General features: G+C 41.2%; 1 protein-coding gene across 6 annotated transcripts in view; it reads left to right on the top strand.

Annotated features, from left to right (window-relative positions):
• Window positions 1-23365, top strand: part of PLEKHG1 (pleckstrin homology and RhoGEF domain containing G1) — a 178744-nt gene that overhangs the window by 114460 nt on the left and 40919 nt on the right. For all 6 annotated transcript variants that reach the window (XM_040448902.1, XM_040448897.1, XM_040448898.1 and 3 more), the window contains exons 4-5: window positions 14311-14380; window positions 22985-23031. In XM_040448902.1, the coding sequence (XP_040304836.1) occupies window positions 14311-14380; window positions 22985-23031 (117 nt within the window). The remainder of the gene's footprint in view (window positions 1-14310; window positions 14381-22984; window positions 23032-23365) is intronic.

Below are 23365 nucleotides of genomic sequence, written 5' to 3'. Positions count from 1 at the left end.
TCTGTAGAGAATGACACAGAGATGTTGCTCGTAAGCGAGTTCTCCGGCAACAGGAGAGGAGAGGGGGAGTCTGGGACTTACACTGTTTGCCAATTTCTGTGGTGTAAACGTCCCCTCACCGCAGATTTTAAGCCGCTAACATGACATCACTGAACACGGAAGTGGCAAGAGGCATGCAGAATTGGCTCAGGCAAGCCAGCGTAATCTGGCTCAGTATAACACTGGCACTGTCACTATCCAAGACTTGGTGTTTCATTCCCAAGTAGGATTTTGTGGCCGTGACTATATACGTAAGTATTTAATTTAAAGTATGTAACATGCGGGGCACCCGGGTGGCTCAGTCGGTTAAGCGTCCGACTTTGACTCAGGTCGTGATCTCATGGTCTGTGAGTTCAAGCCCCGCATCGGGGTCTGTGCTGACAGCTCAGAGCCTAGAGCCTGCTTCAGATTTTGTGTCTCTGCTGTCTCTCCTCCTTCCCTCTTCACACCCTGTCTGTCTCTGTCTCTCAAAAAATAAACGTGAAAAAAAATTTTTTTTTAAATATGTAACATGCTTTCGCTTATTTCAAACATGGCACAAACTGTGTCAACCTTTCACAAAATTTTTTTGACTCAACATTGTTTTTGAGCTTTCTACCTCTACTTTGTTTATTTTAACTGTGATGTACTATCCCATTGGGGGGTACATTACTTTGCATTTTGTCCATTATAAATAAGACAGCGTCTTTTGGAGCACCTGGGTGGCTCCGTTGGTTAAGCGTGCAACTCCTGGTTTCGGCTCAGGTCATGATCTCACGACTCGTGACATAGAGCCCCGCTGATGGCACAGAGCCTGCTTGGGATTCTCTCTCTTCCTCTCTCTCTGCCCCTCCCCCACTTATGCACACACACGCACACACACACACACTCTCTCTCTCTCTCCCCCTCAAAATAAATAAAAAAACATAAAAAAAAAAAAAGATCGAGCATCTTTTCTTGTTTGTTGGCCACTTCTGTTTTTCGTGTGTGAATTTCTGCCTCCTATCCACTGCCCACTTTTCTGTCAGGATGTTTCCTTTTCTTCTTGTCGTGTAGGAGTGCTTGATGCATTTTGGCTGGTGATCTTTGTGGGTTATGTGTGTTGCACACCACCTCCTACTATAAGACTTGTCTTTTAACTGTAATTACAGTTTGTTTGAAAAGAAGTCATAAGTTTGACCATTTTAAATAAATGTACATGTTATAATACGTGCATTTCGTGTTGTGTTTAAAAAAGTATTTTGTACCCTCAGTTCATAACTATGCACTATTATTTTCTAAAAGTCTTAAATTTTTGCTTTGTCTTTAATCTTACTACAGTTGTTGGAGGTATGGTATATGGTAGGAAGTCCAAATTCTTATTTTCCTGCGTGTAGCCAATGGCCCAATCACCACTGACGGAAAAGTACGTCCTTTCTGTGCTTATTTCTACCTCCGTGTTCCTCCCACGTGACTTTTACATGTGTGTGTGGGTCTGTTTCTGAGCTGTGTATTCTGTTTCATTACTCTATTTGTCCGTCTCTCCCCCATACCACACTGTCTTCATTATTAAGCCCACGTTACCCTTCAACAATGGCTTAGCTTTTCTTGACTCTGCATTGTCAAGTGATTTTTTTTTTTTTATTTTGTCAAGTTCCATGACGAACTCTGTTGGGATTTTTATTGAAACTGCATTTAATGTAGATCAATTTTGACAGATTGATATCTTTACAGTATTGGGTCATCCCATCCATAAACATATTTCTCTTCAATCAAGCCTTTGTTTAAATGTTTTATAATTTCCCCATCACCTTCATGCACACAACTTTTAAAAGCCTAATTCCTTTCAGTGTTGTTTTGACTAGAATATGTTTTCTATTTTTAAATTGACTCATTGTCGTCTGGGAATGTTATTGATTGTTATATTGAGATAGTATCCAACTAACTTTCTAAGCTTTTCTGTAGCTCTAATAGTGGCTTATAAATCCGTTTGGATTTTCTGTACAGACACTATCTGAAAATGAGGAAATCTTTTTGTCTTCCTGTATTCTTCTACCCATTATGTTTTTTCTTGTGTATTGTTTGGGATAAGTCCTCTCAGACAATGTTGATATGATGTTGGCATCCTTATCGTCTTTCTGACATTAGCAGGGATGCTTTAACTCTCTTTGTTCTGGGATTTAGATAAACACTTTTTCCTATTTTGCTAGGATATTGTGAATGCATACTAAATTTCATTGAATACTTAATCTGCCTTTAAGAAAAGTAGGATATGATTTTCTCCCTCTATTCATAATGTGGTAAATTGTATTAATACACATTCTATTTGAATCATACACTTATTACTGGGATAAACCCTACCTGGTCATGATGTTTTATATATTTATGCACTGATATGTTTGATTTGTTTGTATTTTTTTAAGAAAATTTTTATACACGTTTATAAATGACCGATATCTATAACTTCTTTCTCATACTATCTTTTTTTAAATGTTTATTTCTTGGGGCGCCTGGGTGGCACAGTCGGTTAAGCGTCCGACTTCAGCCAGGTCACGATCTCGCGGTCCGTGAGTTCGAGCCCCGCGTCGGGCTCTGGGCTGATGGCTCAGAGCCTGGAGCCTGTTTCTGATTCTGTGTCTCCCTCTCTCTCTCTGCCCCTCCCCTGTTCATGCTCTGTCTCTCTCTGTCCCAAAAGTGAATAAACATTGAAAAAAAAGTTTTTTTTAAATGTTTATTTCTTTATTTTGAGAGAGAGAGAGCACACACATGACAGTTGGGTGGGGGGGGGGGGGATGCAGAGAGAGAGAGAGAGAGAGAGAGAGAGAGAGAGAGAGAGAGAATCCCAAGCAGGCTCCGTGACCAGTGTAGAGTGTAACATGGGCTCAATCTCACAACCATGAGAAAACGACATGAGCCAAAATCAAGAGTCAGACACTCAACAGACTGAGCCACCCAGGCGCCCTCCTCATACTGTCTTTGTTCAATTGTGGTATATGACTAGATTTAAATTGTTATTTCACAAAATCTGCCAACATAAAACATTTGGGGATGAAGTTGATACTTCATTTTTGTTTTCCTTTTTACAGCGAAATCTCTCTTTCCTCTCGTAATCCCTGTGGTAGCCTAGAAATGTAAGTCTCTAGTTTGGTGTCTGGAAGAAATCCCCGAATGGTCAGGAAACTAGGTCAGTGAGAAGAAACTTCTTTTACCCTCTTAACATGCCCCTAAAATCCCAAAACTTTTTTTTTTTTTTTTACTTCCTATTAAAGAGGAACATATCGACTGTTTTATGCACTCATCCTTCTCTTGGAATAGGGAAGAGTTACCTAAACTATAATTTGAACCTTTGAGGAAAGACAGATCATTCTTTTCTATTGAATTTCTATTTCAAACTTATTAGCAAGTTAAAATCATCTAAGCTCCGTTCCTTCCTCAGAAGATGAGAGTCAAATCTTGCTTTTCCCTTAAACTCTGTCTCTTTATTCTGGATACCAGTCACTGCTTGTAAAATACTCAGCTAAGTCTAGTCTTAAGTCTAAAAAAAAAAAAAAATGATCTGAGCCATCCTTTTTTTTCGCCCTTGAAATGTAATTTAGAAAGTGAACCAGGGGATACAGAGAACAGTAAGGCAGTAAAAGTTGGGAGAAGTTTTCTTTCAGTCCATTTTTTCACCACCAGAATCTCTTTAACTTCTGCACAGTGGTAGAAATATTTTTACCTTCAGGCTTTTTTTCAAGTGGACTTTCCAAGGCCAGTGCTGAGTGAAATTAATGGCACATTTGGTGCCGTTAACCTCGTTCCATTTTCTGTTCCCATGTGTACATGTGCCTGGATGCTTGCAACAAGTTAAAATGCCAGCTGACTTAGGTGGGTGGGAAAAGGAAGTGGTGCTAAGAGTCCTTTGCAGACCAGAAGGGGAGAGGCCTCATTCCTGAATCTCATTTGGTGTAAGGCAGTAGAATCTTCAAGGTCAAAATACAGTTCCTGCCTTCACGTTCACGTCACTGGTCGGAGCAAATTTTACATGTAATGTGTTCTGTAAAAGTGAACAGTGTTTCCTCTAATTGTACCCCCCCCCCCCCAAAAAGGGACTTGAGCTCAAGTAAGAAATGTGAATCTTCTTTTTCCGAGCCCTACTCAAAAAAGAAACAATATCTGAAACAGTTACTCAGGGAAAATGGGAAATACCCAAAACCTGAAGGTGGGATGACTCTAATTTTAGCTGTGAGCCTAAAACACAATCTATGAGTCACTCCTTCCTGTCGATGTGTATGTAGGGCTGTTCGTTAGATTCACAGATGCAATGAGAAACCCGGTCCCCGCCCTTAGGCTGTAACTCTAGAAGGACAGGCCTGGTCCTGGTCTTTATGGAGTCTCTTCAGTGGCTGATGCACCACATTCCATGGCCACGTCTGTGCTCCCGTAGTACAGGGCGTATTGTTTTATAGTTAGTCTGCTTCCTTTATCTCCAGCAGTCCTGTTGTTCACCAAAGTCCAGCCACAGTGGCTTCCTTTCTGTAACCTCACACAAGAGCACATCAAGCTCATTCTGGACTCACAGTTGATTTCTTAAGTGGCTTTCTCTTCCAGCCTTCCCCCCACTCAAATATCACCTCCAACAAGAGTTTTCCATGACTGCCCCAACGCTCTTCCCCCACCACCCAGCCTCAATTGCTCTCCCCACATTGCCCTTTCTGCTTCGTATCACATAGTATGATGTCATATTATGTTGTTTTGTTTTCAGTAAAACCAATACTGTACTATTTTTCACATAAACGTTTCTTATTAAGTGATAATACATTATGATATGTGAGTTTCTACTGTAATTTCGTTTAGATTTTTCTGTTTTGTGTTTTTGTGTGTGGTTTTTTGTTGTTGTTGTTGTTTTGTTTTTTTGTTTTTTTTTTTTTGAGAGGGAGAGAGAGAGAGAGCAAGGCAGGGGCAGAGAGAGAGAGGGAAAGAGAGAATCCCAAGCAGGCTCCACACTGTCAGCACAGAGCCCAACACAGGGCTCAATCTGACAAACCATAAGATCATGACCTGAATTGAAATCACGAGTTGGACACTTACCTAACTGAGCCACCCAGATACCCCCAAGTTTTTCTGTTTTTAGAAAAATGGTGTTTTCAAATTTTATTTTTTATTATATAAGAATGCTTAACGTGTTATCTTCTTGACCAAATTTTAAAGTGTGCAATACGTTATCGTTAACTTAGGCACTATGTTGTACAGCAGATGTCTAGAATTTATTCATCTTGTTTAACTGGGACTTTTTGCCCATTGATTAGCAACGCCTCCATTCGCTCCCCCTTCCCCCTGCAAACCCCTGGGATCTGCCATTCTACTATTTGAGTCTCTGAAGTTGACTACTTTAGATTCCTCAAGTAAGTGGAGTCATACTATCTGTGTCCTTTGTGACTGGCTTGTCTCACTTAGCATGTCTTCAAGGCCTATCCATGTTATCACATATTACAGAATTTCCTCCCTTTGTAAAGGATGAATAATATTTCATTGTATGTACATACCCTGTTTTCTTTATCCACTGATGGATTAAGTTGTTTCCACATCTTGGCTATTGTGAATAGTACTGCAATGACCATGGGTGTGTTAATATCTCTTCATGTTCCTGATTTCGTTTCTTTTGGATAAATACCCAGAAATCCAATACCTGGCTCACATGTCAGTTCTATGTTTAATTTTTTGAAGAACTGCTTTCCATGGGGGCTGCACCATTTTCTGTTCCCACCAACAGTGTACAAGATTTGCATTCTTCACATCCTTGCCCACATTTGTCTTTCGTTTGCTATCGTGCTCTTTATTTATTCAGTTATTAACATGTAGCACCTCTGGTCAGGGCGTAAGCACCACAGGACAGGACTTATGCCCACGTTCTTTGTCCCGTACCTCCATACCTGTAACAATGCCTGCCATGGAGGCTTTCAATAATTATTGTCGAATGGAGAGCAAACAAATGGTGGGCCACATACATTAGGATGATGGCCCTTATGACAAGGGCACGAAAGCAATCCCGTTACTTTTTCCTCACTGTTCCCATTTTTTGTGTTTGTCCTATTATAGAAAATGATTGCAGAGGAAAGCTAGCCTGGTGACTCCAGCTAGGGCTCCCAGGTAGACAAGGTCTCCCATTGAAGAAACCTCAGCTTTCTAGAGTTGGTCAGGAAATAAGTCATTCAATACATGTGTTTAAAATAGAGTGCAGGCCTGGGATTCAACAGCCCTGTTACTCACCCCAGTTGTGGCCATTAATTTTTAGCTGTGTGAACTAAGGTAAGCTACGTCCCTTGTATGAGCCATGATTTCCCAACCTTAAAATTAGGGGTTGGGACTAGAAGGCGTCTCAGCTCCCTCCCAGCTCCCTCCCACCCTGTGGTTTGAGCAACAAATGCCAGCCACTCATTTACAGGTGAGTTGTACCTGGAGCTTGGGTGGGTCCCCTGAGACACTTCCTCCAGCCAGTCCACTACGAGATGAAGTTAAACCTCAGAGGAGCTTGATTAGCATAACATTTAGAACACAGGGAGTTAAGCAATCCCTCTCAAAATCACACCAGCATTCTTCACAGAGCTAGAACAAACAGTCCTAAAATTTGTATGGAACCAGAAAAGACCCCGAATAGCCAAGGCAATCTCGAAAAAAGAAAACCGAAGCTGGAGGCATCACAATCCCAGACTTCAAGACCGTATTACAGTCATCGAGACAGTATGGTCCTGGCACAAAAGCAGATACATAGGCCAGTGGAATAGACCAGAGAACCCAGAATTGGACCCGCAAATGTAGACCAATTAATATTTGACAAAGTAGGAAAGAATATCCAATGGATTAAAGACAGTCTCTTCAGCAAGTGGTGCTGGGAAAACTGGACAGCGACATGCAGAAAAATGGACCTGGACCACTTTCTTACACCAGACACAAAAAGAAACTCAAAATGGATGAAAGACCTCAATGTACGACAGGAAGCCATCAAAATCCTCTAGGAGAAGGCGGGCAGAAACCTCTTTGATCTTGCCTACGGCAACTTCTTACTCAACACGTCTCCGGAGGCACAGGGAAAGAAGTAAAACAAACGTGAAAACAAAAGTGGTTTCTAACTTGCCAATGGTGGCATAAAGCTGCCGGCCGGGCCCCACTGGGCCTGGGGTGGCGGGGGAGTCTGCGCTGGGTCCACACGGTTCTCAGCTGAGGCTCCGTCCTGCCCCTGGGGCTTGGCGCTGCTCGCCCCGGCTGCCAGGAGCCTCTTGGAATGCCCTTGACACCTGACTTGTGGGGGTTTTTACTATTGCGACCTCATCGAAATAAAAAACTTCTGCACAGCGAAGGAAACAATCAGCAACACTAAAAGGCAACCAACGGAATGCAAATGGCCTATCAGATAAAGGGTTAGTATCCAAAATCTATAAAGAACATATCAAACGCGACACCCCAAAAATGAATAATCCAGTGAAGAAATGGGCAAAAGACATGAATAGACACTTCTCCAAAGAGGACATCTAGATGGCTAACAGACACATGAAAAAATGCTCCACATCAGTCATCATCAGGGAAATACAAATCCAAACCACAATGAGATACCACCCGACACCTGTCAGAATGGCGAACATTAACAACTCAGGCAACGACAGAGGTTGGTGAGGATGCGGAGAAAGGGGATCTCTTTTGCACTGCTGGTGGGAATGCAAGCTGGTGCAGCCACTCTGGAAAACAGTGTGGAGGTTCCTCCAAAGAATTAAAACTAGAACCACCCTCCGACCCAGCAATTGCACTACTAGGTATTTACCTAAGGGATACAGGTGTGCTGTTTCAAAGGGGCATATGCACCTTGGTGTTTATGGCAGCGCTATCAACAAGAGCCAAAGTATGGAATGTCCATCAATGGATGAATGGATAAAGAAGATGTGATATATATATCTACAATGGAGTATTACTCGGCAATCAAAAAGAATGAAGTTTTGCCATCTGCAACTATGTGGATGGAATCTAGAGGGTATTATGCTAAGCGAAATTAGTCAGAGAAAGACAAATACCATATGACTTCACTCCTATGAGGAATTTAAGATACAAAACAGATGAGCATAGGGGCACCTGGGTGGCGCAGTCGGTTAAGCGTCCGACTTCAGCCAGGTCACGATCTCGCGGTCTGTGAGTTCGAGCCCCGCGTTGGGCTCTGGGCTGATGGCTCAGAGCCTGGAGCCTGTTTCTGATTCTGTGTCTCCCTCTCTCTCTGCCCCTCCCCCGTTCATGCTCTGTCTCTCTCTGTCCCAAAAATAATAAATAAAACGTTGAAGAAAAAGAAAATGTTAAAAAAAAAAAAACAGATGAGCATAAGGGAAGGGAAGCAACAATAATATAAAAACAGGGAGGGGGACAAAACAGAAGAGACTCTTAAATATAGAGAACAAACAGGGGGCTGCTGGAGGGGGTGTGGGGGGAGGATGGGCTAAATGAGTAAAGGGCATTAAGGAATCAGCGCCTGAGATTGTTGCACTATATGCTAACGAACTTGGATATAAGCTAAACAATAAAGAAATTAATGAATTTTTTAAAAATCCCATACTTCCCAATCTACAGATTCACTGCAATCCTTGTTTTTTTCCTCTTTTTAAATTATTTTTTTAATTTAAATGCAAGTTAATTAACCTACAGCATAGCCTTGGCTTTAGGAGTAGAACCACGTGACTCATCTCTCGCATATGACACCCAGTGCTTCACTGCAATCCTTATTAAAATCCCAATTGCAGTTTTTAGAAAAAAAATCCTAAAATCATTATGGAACTGTATCAGGCTCTGCAAACCCAAAGAAATCTTGAGCAAAAAGAACAAAACTAGAGGCATCCTACTTCCTGATTTCAAAATGTATTACAAGCCACAGAAATTAAAATGTATTACAAAGCCACAGAAATTAAAACAGTATGGCAGTGGTATAAAGATAGATACATCGTCCAATGGAACAGAATAGACAACCCGGAAATAAATTCATGTAATATACAATCAGCTGATCTTCAAATAGGGTGCCGTCAACATGCAATGGGGCAGTGAGAGACTCTTCAACAAGTGGTGTTGAAAAAACTGGATGTCCACATGAAAAAGAATTAAGTTGGACCCCTGTCTGGCACTACACACCAAAATCAACTCAAAAGAGACTGAGGGGTAAAATAAAATACCTAGAACTGTAAAAAAACTTTTTGAAGAAAATGTACGGGGAAAACTTCTTGACATTGGTCTTGGCAGTGATTTCTTGGATGTGACACCAAAAGCACGGGTAGCAAAACTGAACATAGATGAGTAGGACTACATCCAATGATATTTCATGTCTTGATTCATACTATCTTTCATCTAGTTTCCCAGAGAGCTATTTGTGTGTGTGTACATTTATGAAAATGGATTATTATTCGGGTTTCCTATTTCCTTTTAATATTATGCTTGCTGATTTATTTTAATATTCTCCATGTGTTACTTAAGGTACGGTAGTTGCTATAACAAATAAACCCTGAAACTTCAAAAAAAATTTTAAAAAGAACATAGGGAGTTAAATATTGTCAAGGAGTATTTCTATTAAGCCACGATGGATTCTGCTCAAAATTATTCTCTGAGCAGACAGAGGATTTATAATGAAATCCCTGGATGCAAAACCTATGTCCTGAGCATGCCATCCTCCGGTAATGGAAATCACTGGCCCAGAAATGTTGCTTCTTTGGCTATTATTTTTCTTCAACCTATTCTCTTCATCCAGTGTTTAGGTCCCAATGATTAGATGTCAACTATCTTTAATTCATACCCATCTACCTGTAAGAGATATTGATACAAATATCAGAACTGTATTTTCCAAAGTATTAATAATCTTACAAAGGGGATGTTTTTATGGGAATATTAGGAATGGATGTTTGATATTGGGACCATCATGAAATCTTGCATTGGTAAAAGGTCCTTTCAATGTGCAAGATACACCAATGGATTTTATTTTATTTTTTAATGTTTTTATTTATTTTTGAGACAGAGAGATACAGAACATGAGCAGGGGAGGGGCAGAGAGAAAGAGAGACACACAGAATCCGAAGTGAGCTCCAGGCTCTGAGATGTCAGCACAGAGCCCGACACGGGGCTCGATCTCACAAACCGCAAGATCATGACCTGAGCCTAAGTCAGACACTCAAGTGACTGAGCCACCCAGGCGCCCAAAATAGACCAATGGATTTTAAAGTAACAGGGTATAGTGCCTTGGTATGGTTTCAGACTCCAACAGATACCTAAGAAACTGCCATGTGTTCAGTTTCAGTGTAATATCAAAGAAGCATAACCACACTTAATAAGCTATTCAAAGTCTCCTCTGTTTTCTAGTGACGTATCCGGGTGAGGCTAGATTGTTTTCTGCGTACTTCAATCAAAATAACAGATTGTAGCAGATTGAATGCAGAAGTAATCCATCCGTGTTCCGTTGGGGTCGACATTGGAGATTTACAAAAATGTAAAACAACACTAGTCTTCTCACCAAACTTTGTTTTATAAAACCTGGTTTTCACAGAAGGTTATCATATTAACATGTATTGGGTTTGTTATATGAATTGATCAGTTTTCTAAAATATTTAGTTTTAATTTCTAATAAATATCCAGGGATATGATCCACATAAAGAATTTTTTAGACTCTGTGCATGGGTCTGGATACCACAAAGTTTGAGGACAGCTGCCTTGAGGGACCAGAATCCCATGGAAAGCTCCACTTGCATAGTTTACAGTTGCCATTGCCGTGTCTCATTTTCAACCATGAAAGGACAATTTAATATCCCCAGATATTTGGGAAGAGCCTCTAACATGAATGACAGAAGCCAAAATGATCAAACGGTGTAAAGAGAGCTCAGCAGAAAGCAAAGAGCAGGAAAGAAAGGCCCAAAATAATTAATAATAATAATAGTAATATCATCATCCTTGGAGAGGAGAAATTTTGCACTCACAAGAACAGAAACATAAGAACCACCTAAACAGCCTATTTAAAAAAATACCTTGAAATTAAGAATCAAATAGAAGAAATGAAAACGTTCAATAGAGGGGACAGAAAATGAAATTGAAGTCTCCCAGAAAATGAACAATAAACAAGATGATGGAAGATAGAGGAAGAATAAGAAAGATTAGAGTATCACACCAAGAGATCGAAAATGTGAATAATAGGAGGCACCTGGGTGGCTCAGTCAGTTAAGTGTCCGACTTCTGCTCAGGTCACGATCTCATGGTTCATGAGTTCAAGCCCCACATGGGGCTCTGTGCTGACAGCTCAGAGCCTGGAGCTGCTTCGGATTCTTTGTCTCCCTCTCTCTCTGCCCTTCTACCGTTTGAGCATGCAGGCTCTCTCTCTCTCTCTCAAAAATAAATAAACATAAATTCAATGTGAATAGTAGGAGCTTCAAAGAGAGAAGTGAAAATGGAGGAGAGAAAATATCAAAGACCTAATTTAGGAACAAAAGTTCCTTAGCTTTTTGGTCCCAGGATCTGTACATGCTTCAGAATTACTAAGGACCCAAAAAGCTTTTTTTGTTTATGGCTTATGATGTTTTCTTTACCATGATAGAAATTAGAACTGAAAAATTGTTAAAATTTCAATTTATTCAATAATTGGGGCGCCTGGGTGGCGCAGTTGGTTAAGCGTCCGACTTCAGCCAGGTCACGATCTCGCGGTGCGTGAGTTCGAGCCCCGCGTCGGGCTCTGGGCTGATGGCTCGGAGCCTGGAGCCTGTTTCCAATTCTGTGTCTCCCTCTCTCTCTGCCCCTCCCCCGTTCATGCTCTGTCTCTCTCTGTCCCAAAAATAAATAAACGTTGAAAAAAAAAATTTTTTTTTAAATAAAAAAAAATAATAATAACCACCCATTTTTAGAAAAATAATTTTACTGTTCTTTTTCACTAACATTTGTGTGTGTGTTGGAATTTTTTTCCATTTTCACAAGTTTATTGTCTGACTTACTAGAAAACAGCTGCATTCTTAGTCTGCTTCTAATTTCCATCTGAAAAAGCCCACTGTAGCCTCATGAAAGAATGAATGTCAAAAAAAAAAAATCCAAAATTGTCCAAGAATTGTTATAGAAATAGTGACCTTATCGACCCCCTGAAGAGGTCTCAGGACCTCAGGACCTGGGGGTCACTTTGAGAAGCAATTGCTCAAGAACATCTCCCAAATAGTCAAGTTGGCTTCGTGCATGAAAAGACTCACCCCAAAGTGGGCCATCACCGAATTTCAGAAGTATGTTAACAAGGCGAAAACTCTTAAGAGCTTCCAGAATAGAAAATCAGGTCACATGAAACCTGGATCATGGATCAGAATGTTATTGGACTTCTCAGCAGCGTTGGAATTCAGAGAGCAACAGATAGTTTCCCAAATACTCAGAGAAGATCATTTCCAACCAAGAATTCTGTATCCACTGACATGATCAGCAAAGTGTGAAAGGAGAACATTCTAAAACAGGAAGAGTGTCAGAAAATTTACTGCCTACTGCCCTTACTCAGACAGCTACTGGATGTCGTAATCTCAAAAAGAAGGATACATCTGAAATGGTATCTAAGAAGCGGGGCGTGTAACACAGGAACCAGGTGACCTGCATCATCGGGATGGGGTTGAAGAGACAACCCCGCAGGCCTGGGAGAGCAGCCCGTCTAGGTGAGAGCAGAGTGGAAGGACCAAGGGCTCCAGCAGGGAGGTCACCAAGAAAGAAGACGACCGACCAGTAGATGATCTGATGTTTGAACGCAGCGAGGCAAAGAATTATGCTTCCCGCAGAGTTTGAGGACAACTGGTGTATATTTGAAAACTAAGGGGGAAAAAAAAGGACGACTTTAACTCCAGGGGAAACCTGGTGTTACACGAAAGGAAATATAATTATGGTATACTCCAGGGCTCAGCTAAGAATAGTATTGACACGGTCATCAAAATGTAAGCTCTGACCTTAATCAAATTTCATGAGAGAGATTGTTGGCAAGATGAAGGGATGAAGGGAAGTTTGGGCAAATTAAGAAGGAAATAATAGCTCAAAAAATACTGAAAATGCGTCACCGGCATGTTTAGAGCCGTGGATACATACAGCAGAAACAGAAGAAGTGGAGAATGCTTCTGGAGGATGGCGGTCCAGCATGGGAAATGGAAAACAAGAAACTGCTTGTTTTTATTGTAATTCCTGTAGAACTATTTACATTTTTATTAAATATATATCTCTAATTAAAATAAACATGTAAAATATATATTAATACAACTTATACAACATGTAATTTGGAAATGTGTTAACATATAACCCTGCGATAGTCTTTGACCCAGGAATTCCATTGATAGACCTTTATCCAACAGTAGGAGATTAGTTCCATTACTTATGATATAGCCACACAATGAAGTATTATGCAGTTACTTAAAATAATTATATTCCCATTAAAAAATAAGATTTTTCATCTGAGGAAAAATATTTCCTCCCAGTGTAGCTTTCTTTTAGAGCACTATCTCCATTTATTATTTTATTTTATTTATTTTATTTTATTTTATTTTATTTTATTTTATTTTATTTTATTTTATTTTATTATTTTATTTTATCTTGTCTTATCTTATTTTATCTTATCTTATCTTATTTTAATTTATTTTATCTTATCTTATTTTATTTTAAATTAGTTCGACTCCCGATGTGGGGCTTGAATTCATGACCCCGAGATCGAGAGTCACATGCTGTACCAACTGAGCCAGCCAGGTGCCCCTCTCTGTTTATAATTTTAAATTTGTTAGTGTGCGTGACCTTTGATGGAATGTCTGACTCTCCCAATAGATTCCGAGCTCCAAGCACTTACAGACCATATGTCATTTGGCTCACTGATGTGTTTGTTCTTAGTGCCTTGCCTAGCATTCAGCCCCTAGACAGCTATGTGATGAATGAGTAAGTGTGTGTAAACATGTGTACAGACAATGCCAACCGTGTAGAAGACTTCAGTGTCAGGCTGGGCTTATCTCTAGGTGGGAGAGTTATGGGTTGGACCTGTGTTTAAATCCCTGCTGCACCATGACCTTGGGCAAGTCCCTAATGGAAGCTTTGGATAAAATGACAATGGGTCATCAGTTATCCAGTTAAATGTGATTCCTCACAGCAGTTGCCAGCTCTGGGCTGCCCACTCTCCCACCTTGAGAGTGCACTTTGGCTTTGACCACTAGTAAAAGCTTTCTTAAAAAAAAAAAAGATTCCTTGTAAATACCCTATAAATGTATAGACTTCTAAGTTATATAAAATGTCCTCGATAATCAAACTATAATACTTTCTGGCTTTTTTTTTTTTTTTTTTTTTTAGTGAACTTCTACAAGATTTGGAAAACTGTGAAAACGATCCTGTGGCCATAGCAGAATGTTTTGTGTCCAAGGTAAGCAAGGTTCATTTCTCTTGGCCAACCAAGACAGGCACAGATTGCAAATTGTTTTCATTTTAAAGTTAAAATGACTGGTTTGTTCCATACTGGATGAAGTTAGCCACTAATCTCTCTTCGCTCTGTTTTTTGTTGTTTTTTTTCCACTAGCAAGGAAAAAAAAATACTGTCCCTAGTAAGTTAGGAAGTACTAACTTAGTAGTTGTCCTTGAACTTACATAGTAACTGAATGATGTTTACTCATCTTTCCTAGGGGAAAAAAAAAAATTAATCTTGGTGGGGAGGAAAAACGCAGAATAGGATAACATTTGAAAAATAATACATATGAAATACCACAAGACCAGTTACAAAAATCTGTTGGAATCTAGGTATTCTATATATAATGTACGTGGTGCTAGCCGAGGCTATATAATTATCACTGGGGAATAAAGAGATGGCAGAATTAATCTCTTCTATCTTAAATATGCCCTCTCATTTTCCTACATTTTTCTTAAGCTGCATTGATGGCTGAGAAAAATATAAGAAAAGGCTCTGACCGTTAAAGCTTAAATGGTCAGCTCTGTACCAGGATTCTGAAACATACAAGACAATCCTTTACACTCTTTTCTCACTTGCTACCTACCTGCTATATATAGAATCCTATCTTAAGTTTGTCTTAAACATTCAGTAGCTTTCATTTGGAAAAGGTCTAGTGGAAATGATTTTCAGCAAACCTTCATGTGATTTCTGCAGTTGTGGTTTCAAGTGTGCAAAGGTTTAGGCAAGGTTCATGATGGTACTTTGGGATCAACCAAGAATTAGCACCTCATTTAACACTCCAGAGTGCACTGTGAACTTTGAGATGTCTGACCCTGGCTCAGGACGTGTTTCACAGGGGCATTTCTTACGGCCACAGATCCATCCAGTGGCACTGAATCCAATCACAACACCCTGGGTTTCCTTGAAGCATGATTCCTTAAAGGCAGTTGATGGGCTTGCGTATAAAATACTCCCGATGGTGGGCGGCTGTGTGGGTGTCAGCGTGTTAACATGTGCAATGTGCACGCATGCTTACACAATTCTTCTCACACGTTGCCTGTGTCATAATTGATTCTCCAGAAGGGTAGGAATTGAAAAAAGAGCAGGCAAGTGGAAGAGGGAGAAAGGGGGTAAAAAGAGGTGCTGAGTGTATATCAGAGTAGATATGTGAGAATAGCCACAGCGCATAAACAACATGGAAACCATCGGAAACGCCGGGGCTTTTACCGGTAACTGTAATCACAAGCTGATTAAAGACGGTCCATCATATGCTTAGCTCCGGCTTAATTATTCACATAAAAGTTTGTTTATGCGCCACGTTGCCAACTCCCAGATCTTATTTTTCATTGTAATATTGCCAAGTTTAATTAGAAGACTACCTTGGGCACTCCGCACTTTCACATGTAAGCAGCGAGCGTTCGGTTCTGGCACAGCCTGCTTTTCACTCAGCACCCTGAAATTTAGAAGATGTTACGATGTCTGAAACACAACCAGCTGCTCCACTCTGGGGAGGAATGGAAAATTGCTTTAATTGAGAGGCCATTAATGAAAGAGGTAAAGCCGGCAATTGACTTCTGCTTTTATCTGAATCACTGGGGCTTACGCAGAGACTCCTCTTTGACCTTGCTTTTGTGGTATGTGGAGATTACAGAAATCCTTCCTGACAAAAGGGGAATACGGTACTTCTTACCTGCTGCTTAGAAAAGAAGGACAAGGGACTGCAGGGGCCATTCCTTGGGGGGACAAAAGTAAAAGCTCCCCGGTGGGCAGGCCAAGCGGTCTCCCAGCTGAGCATCTGTCTGTTGTTAGGACTCCGGAAACACCTGGAGCAGTTTTCCTTGGTTTCCTGCCTTCGCCTCACCCTCATTTCTGTCCCTTATCTCCACTGTCAGCTGGGCTGACCCCAGACAGCAGTTAAGAGGGAGACAAAGTTTATCTTCAGAGACCCCGCGTCCCCTGAGCCCCTCCTCCCGCCTCCCTTGGTGCCCTTCTCCCTTCAGTGCCCAGGCACGCACAGCCACGTGCACACACACCCCCATCCGCTTACTGAAATTATCCTCAGGAAAGTACTGACATTGGATATTCCTACCATTGGAATGAATTCAAGTTCATGTTACCTCACCCATATGCTACTTACATATTAAGCCTTTCTCATAGTGTCCAGTGAAAACTCCTCGGGAATCAAAGTCTGTGTGTGTGTGTGTGTGTGTGTGTGTGTGTGTGTGTGAGAGAGAGAGAGAGAGAGAGAGAGAGAGAGCGCTCACACATGAAAGAGATGGACCCCATGACCAAAGAGACCCTAAAATCGTACAGATTTCTTTAATCTGGTTATTCATTCAGTAAACAGTTGAGTACCCCAAATGCTCAATTGGCCATCCCTGACTGTCTCTTTTATTTTGGTTCTTTCATAATTAAATGTCCCATTTTTACATCTGTAATTACAGTTTGACAGAGTTTAATCAGAAGGAAATACCTATTTTTGTATGCTTTCTTTATCATTGTCTTTTTCCCTAAATAGTTCTAAAAAGGAATTGGGGTAGCATACATTGAGTAAAAGGCATTTAAGGATTAACTAACTCAGGGCTATTGGTTTTTGTAAAAAACCATTGTTGGAATTGTCCACAGAGCTCATAAATCGAAGGTCAAATGTACATTTGATTCTATGTTAAGACCATGTAGTTGCTTTAAATCAAAACTGCCTGATTTAAGATTGGAATAGAGCCATGGTGTCACAAAATGCACAGCGATTCAGTCGTGCAACAGTCCTGAGGCTTTATTAGGGGGAAGGTGTATGCAGGGCAAGTATATGATGTAATTCAGATATATTTTCATTGCAGCCGTTGTTTTTAAGTTTGTCATTGCAAATGATGCTAAAAGTTCCTAAATTTAGGAGAGTCAACCTGATAATTGTTCAATCCCAGGTTGACTACAACAGCAGGCAGGCAGAAAAGGAGCAAGAAACTGAGAGCGTGTGAGCGCACCCAGAGAAAGGCTCTATCTGCCATTAATTTACTGGGTGACCTCAGGCAGATCACTTTGCTCATCTCGTCTGTGGAGGCTGGACGCTCCAGTGCCTTCAGGGGCTTAACCAGGTGAATGTAGCGCACGCGTGGGCCCAGGTGGGGGCTAGAGCAGCCTCGGTACCTGTGTTGTGAGGGCGTGAGTGTCCTATGAAACTGGGCGCCAGGGCCCGTGCATCTAACACTGTTTCAGGAGAAGCCAGAACTCAATACATTTTTCTCTTCCAACTTTTGGAAGCTGGCAACTAATTTAGGTGTTTAAAAAAGTAGTATGTTTGAAAATGTGGCAGCATACGAAGGAAGTGAGGCTAACTATGATTGTGGCGGAACTGAGTAGCACAGGCCCCGTGGAGGAGAATTGGGGTGTATCTAGCAAAATTACATTTGAAGTCATCCTGTAATCCAGCAGTCCTCCTTCCAGAAATCTATTCCCAAGATACAGCAACAAAAATGCAGTAAGTGTGGTGCTAGTCTTATAGTAATAATCGTCACAATGTATAGATACATATCATGTATAGAAATATTTTATTAATATACATTATATATAAATTCTATAAATAATATATAGAAATACATAGAAATATACAATATAGAGAAACAGCGGAAATGTCAATAAACAGGAAGCTCTTTGAATGAATCGTGGCATATCCACATAATGGAATAGTATGAAGCAGTAGAAACAACTCAAGAGTATCTCTGTGTACTACTGGGACGGGTGGAGAGAGAAGTAGATAAAAGTGTGCAACACTGCGGTTCTCAAAGTGTGCTCCCTAGACCAGCAGCACCAGCAGCACCAGCATCACTTGGGAACTTGTTAGGATGCAGATCCTCAGACCCACAGCCAACTTACGGAATCAGAAACTCTGGGAATGCAACCCAGTAATCTCTGTTTAACAAGCTCTCCAGGTAGTTGTGACATATACTCAGGTTTGAGAATCACTGACAAATAATTTGCTTTTATTTATCTAGAAATGTGGAAGGACATGCCTATATTTAAATGGGAATTAAAAAAAAAAAGGATAAACTAAATATAACACCGTATGTTAACTACACTGGTATTAACTTTAAAAAAAAAAAAAAAAAGAATCAACTGTGAAATTAAAAATTGGTCGCCGATAGGGATGGAGAGAGAGACTAGTATGGAAAGGAACCGAAGCTAGACTTCTTTGAATACGCGTTTTCTTACAGAGTTGACCTTGAACCCATGTAAATATTTTACATAGTTATAAGACAAAATGAAAGTTAAAAAAGCAGTCTCCAAAAATGAAAACAAAATGAAATGATGAGCCTGTGGATAGAGCCAATTTGTGGCATGATCACACGAAGGAAATTCCAGTTGATTTTAAAATCGACTGTGGAGAAAATACAGCAAATATATTTTTAACTGTTTTCGATAATGATATCAAATGTGCTGGTGTTGGTATTGTTCTGCTGAAATTGAGTGTATTGTGGGATACAACAAGGTGTTTATGTCAGTATCATTGAACTAGAATTGGTAAAAGGCAGAAAATACAAAGAATGATGCTAATTAAAAATGCTCCAATCCTGAATCCGAATTGCCAGGTTGAACCAAGGATGTATTTTATCTTTAAAAAACACCATATTCCTAGCTCTGTCCACCGAAAAGGCCTGGAAATAACGATGAATACAGTAGCAAGACCATCTCTGATGCCCAGACTGTGGTCTCCAAATACTAATTCCTACCAAAAGGAATCCAGGCTCCATGAAGGATGAGTCTGGGGCAGGAAATGTACAGGATGATCCGGAACGTCTTATCATTCCAGAAAACAAGGTAGCTGTTGGAGGCTGTAGGTCAGGTCACGAATGCTAAAGGAGAGAGGCTCCTGCTGGCCAAAGATGGGACATTTCAGCATCAGTAAGGACAATTAATTAAAAACAGCTGAAACTTGGGGCTCCTGGGTGGCTCAGTCGGTTAGGCATCCGACTTCGGCTCGGGTCATGATCTCACGGTCCGTGAGTTCGAGCCCCACATCGGGCTCTGTGCTGACAGCTCAGAGCCTGGAGCCTGTTTCAGATTCTGTGTCTCCCTCTCTCTGACCCTCCCTTGTTCATGCTGTCTCTCCCTGTCTCAAAAATAAATAAACATTAAAAAAAAAAATTTTTTTTTTAAAACAGCTGAAACTCATTAGATGTTTCTATTCATGAATTCACAGTGATCAAAAAAACTCAAAGTGGTGGCCTTTGCAGGATGCTAGAGAGCCAATGCCTCATCCTGAAAAATAGGGAAAATTATCAAGCATCCATCCTGCCTTTTCCATACAAACCACAAACTGCGGGGTAACGGTTAACATAAGGAAGTTCCTTTTTTGGAAGGACTCTGGCTAACAAATGAAGGAATCATAGAACCAGAAATACCACCATTTGGCAGCTCCTAACGAATTAATAAATCAGACAATAATCACCATTGGTGGTTAACATCACAAAGAGAAAGACAGCCGGACACCCTGTGCCTCCTGATGGAAGTAAAATACGATTAGGACGTATTCATGCCAAACCATGGAACATAAGCCTGTTCAGGCTTCCCCTAAACCACATGAGTGCAGGGGGCAGGGAGACACATGAAAGAAAACCGTAGGGACATAACCAGCAAGACAGGCCATGAGAAACTCTCTAGGACATACAGTCTGGTTTCTTCAACTAAATTGCAAGGGCGGGGGCGGGGTGGGGGGAGATAAAAGGGGAGCTTATAGATTAAAAGATCTTAAGAGGTATCAACCAGTTGCCTTGTATATTATTTGGGTTCCAAATCAGATAGGCCAACTATTTTTAAAAAGAAAATTAAGAAGATAGGAGATTTGAATAGTGACGGCTGAACATTCATGATAGTTTGGAATTACTTAAAGGTGATAATGGCACTGTGGTGATGCTTCTTTTTAAAAGTCTTTACGTTAGAGATGTATACTGAAATATTTACAAGTGGAATGATCCTATGTCTAGAATTTGCTTCGGAGTGGTAGGGAAGTAGGTGGGTATAAACCATGAGTTAATATCCAGGTCAGGTGATGGATGCTTGGAGATTCCTTACACTATCCTCTCCACTTATTTATAAATATGTTTGAGACTTTCTCTAATAAAAAATGTTACATCTAATCCTCATCAAGCGAGCAGAAAGGATTCTAAGTAGATATTTCTTTTAAATAGGAAAAACAATCAATTAATGTATTAAAATGACCCCCCCCCCAAAACAAAGAAAAGAAAAAGTCACTGTCTTCCAGTCACATATAAATCCAGGCTTGGGGTGCCTGTGTGGCTCAGTCGGTTGACCGTCCGACTTCGGCTCGGGTCATGATCTCACGGCTGGTGGGTTCAAGCCCCGCGTCGGGCTCTGTGCTGACGGCTCAGAGCCTGGAGCCTGTTTCAGATTCTGTGTCTCCCTCTCCCTCTGCCCCTCCCCCGCTCATGCTCTGTCTCTCTCTCTCAAAAATAAATAATAAACGTTAAAAAAAAATCTCAAATTGGGGCGCCTGGGTGGCTCAGTCGGTTAAGCATCTGGCTTCAGCTCAGGTCATGATCTCACGGTCCGTGAGTTTGAGCCCCGTGTCGGTCTCTGTGCTGACGGCTCGGAGCCCGGAGCCTGCTTCAGATTCTGTGTCTCCCTCTCTCTCTGCCCCTCCCGTGCTCATGCTCTGTCTCTCTGTGTCTCAAAAATGAATACATTAAAAAAATTTTCTTAATCCACCCTAAAGTAGTTTCAAAGTAAAAAAGGCAGAATATGAAATACCACCCAAATAATGCAATGTCTCTTTTAAATAATATAACTCCATTTTAGAGTTTACAAGAACTAATAATTCATTGGCCTTGAATTACTTACTCAGACTGAAAGTTTTACAGTCTAAAGTTTAAAAACCCAGGTTTTTGCTCTCTCACCTGCCCATCTGCATCCCTCTTGGCAATGTAGGGGAAAATTGTGAAAGACTTTGAAACCAACCACAAAGATTGCTGGGTGCCTCCACTAGGAAAGAATTTTCCAATTCACCCTTCTAATTTATACAACTCAGTAGACTTTCTGCATCTCTCATTGTCTTCAAACTATCTTCTAACTCTAAATTTTTTTTTTCAACGTTTATTTATTTTTGGGACAGAGAGAGACAGAGCATGAACGGGGGAGGGGCAGAGAGAGAGGGAGACACAGAATCGGAAACAGGCTCCAGGCTCTGAGCCATCAGCCCAGAGCCCGACGCGGGGCTCGAACTCACGGACCGCGAGATCGTGACCTGGCTGAAGTCGGACGCCCAACCGACTGCGCCACCCAGGCGCCCCTTCTAACTCTAAATTTTTGATAACTGATAGCAATGTCAGTGATTGTTGACCACAGACATGCAAATGAAAACTGTCCCATAGAGGGACATTGGATTTCTTTACCCTATAGAAGAAAGCAGTTTGGTATCTGTTTGTAAATTCCTATCCGCATTCCCCGTTGACCTACGCGCCAAGCTTGTGTTTATCCTTAAAACCAGTTACAATAGCTTACTGCTTTCCTCACCGAGCAGTAGGTTAAATAAAACCTTTGATACTGTTTATTCTATATTTGCATGGAAGTCATCGTTTTACCTTTTAAGCAAAATACTGTATGAGCGAGAAGGATTGATTTAACATTTCTCAATATTTGGTAATATGACTAGACATTTGAAAGCCCAAGAAAGAAACTAGGGCACCGGGAATGTGGTGTCAGGAAAAGGCAAGGACCCCACATTGGTGAGTCAGACATTTACGGCATTTGAGGCATTGCTACCATGCTGGTGCGAACAGAAAAGTAGGCTTGAACCCTGCTCTCAGGTAATTTCCGGTTTAGTAGAAAAGAGGGGGGGGATTTGGTAGCTGCACAGGCGTGATGTGAATACAACATGGCCCCTACTTTGTAGGAACTCACAGTCTGGAGTGGGAGACACAGATTCAGAGGAAAGGACACTACCACTCGGTAAATGCTACGAGAGATTTGGGTGTCACAGAACCCCAGCGTGGGAGCAGTTAGCTTGGCTAGCGCTCTGGAAAGGCTCCTTGGAGGAAAAAAGCCTAAGTTCCATGTCAAAGGATGCATGGTGGCTGCGAGGTGGGACAGTGGGCAGGGACAACTGTATACACAAGGGCTTGAGAGCACAGTTTTCTTGTGCCCTGCACGTATTGCCCGTGTTCTTACCACCATAAGTAGATGATATTCTGTTTCTCTTTCACGTTGCACATCTACTGGGAGGACTAGGAGTGCCTGAGGCAGAAACCTCATTTTCCTGCTCTTCCTTTTTGCCTTCAGATTCACCTAACACAGCAGGTGCTCAGTAAGTGTCTCTTGAACCCAGATGAGTTCGAGTTGATTCTAGGTATGAAACAAGGTAGATAAAAAAGACATCGACGATTGCCACAGGGGCTCAGACAGGCCCGCGTGACGACAGAGCCAGATTTACAAGTATGAATGATGTTTCTTTTTATCGTTTTTAAATGAATGGGGATGCCTGTGCTTTTCTTTCTTTCTTTCTTTCTTTCTTTCTTTCTTTCTTTCTTTTTATTTTTTTTTTTGCCTCTAAAAGTCTCTTTTGTTTCCTTGCAGAGTGAAGAGTTCCACATTTACACGCAGTACTGCACTAACTATCCAAGGTACACGCTGGGAATATACCACAGTACATTTCTGCACTTGCATACTGTTTCAGGTCGAGGGGTCTGACGTATGCTGGTGTTAGGCGTCCTGAACCTGGCCGTGCACTGGGTGCCCTGGGGAGTCTCCACAGCGTGCTGACAATGGATTACGGGCTACCCAGATATCCATCCATTCAGCTCTGGGACTCCCCGCAAAGCCAGTGGGAGGGAAAGTGTGAAAGACCGTGAAGGAGACCAAAAAGGTTGCGAGGTGTCCTTCCGTGGAAACCTAAGTAAACCTGTTGTGTTTGGCTGTGATTCTTGTCCGTTGACCCTCCTGTACGTGTGCCGTGTT

Source organism: Herpailurus yagouaroundi, unplaced genomic scaffold (assembly GCF_014898765.1).
Source record: "Herpailurus yagouaroundi ecotype Mexico unplaced genomic scaffold, PumYag 198, whole genome shotgun sequence".
NCBI classification, from domain to species: Eukaryota; Metazoa; Chordata; class Mammalia; order Carnivora; family Felidae; genus Herpailurus; species Herpailurus yagouaroundi.
The sequence above is the reverse complement of the archived record's forward strand: the minus strand, read 5'-3'. Positions and strand labels throughout refer to the sequence as shown.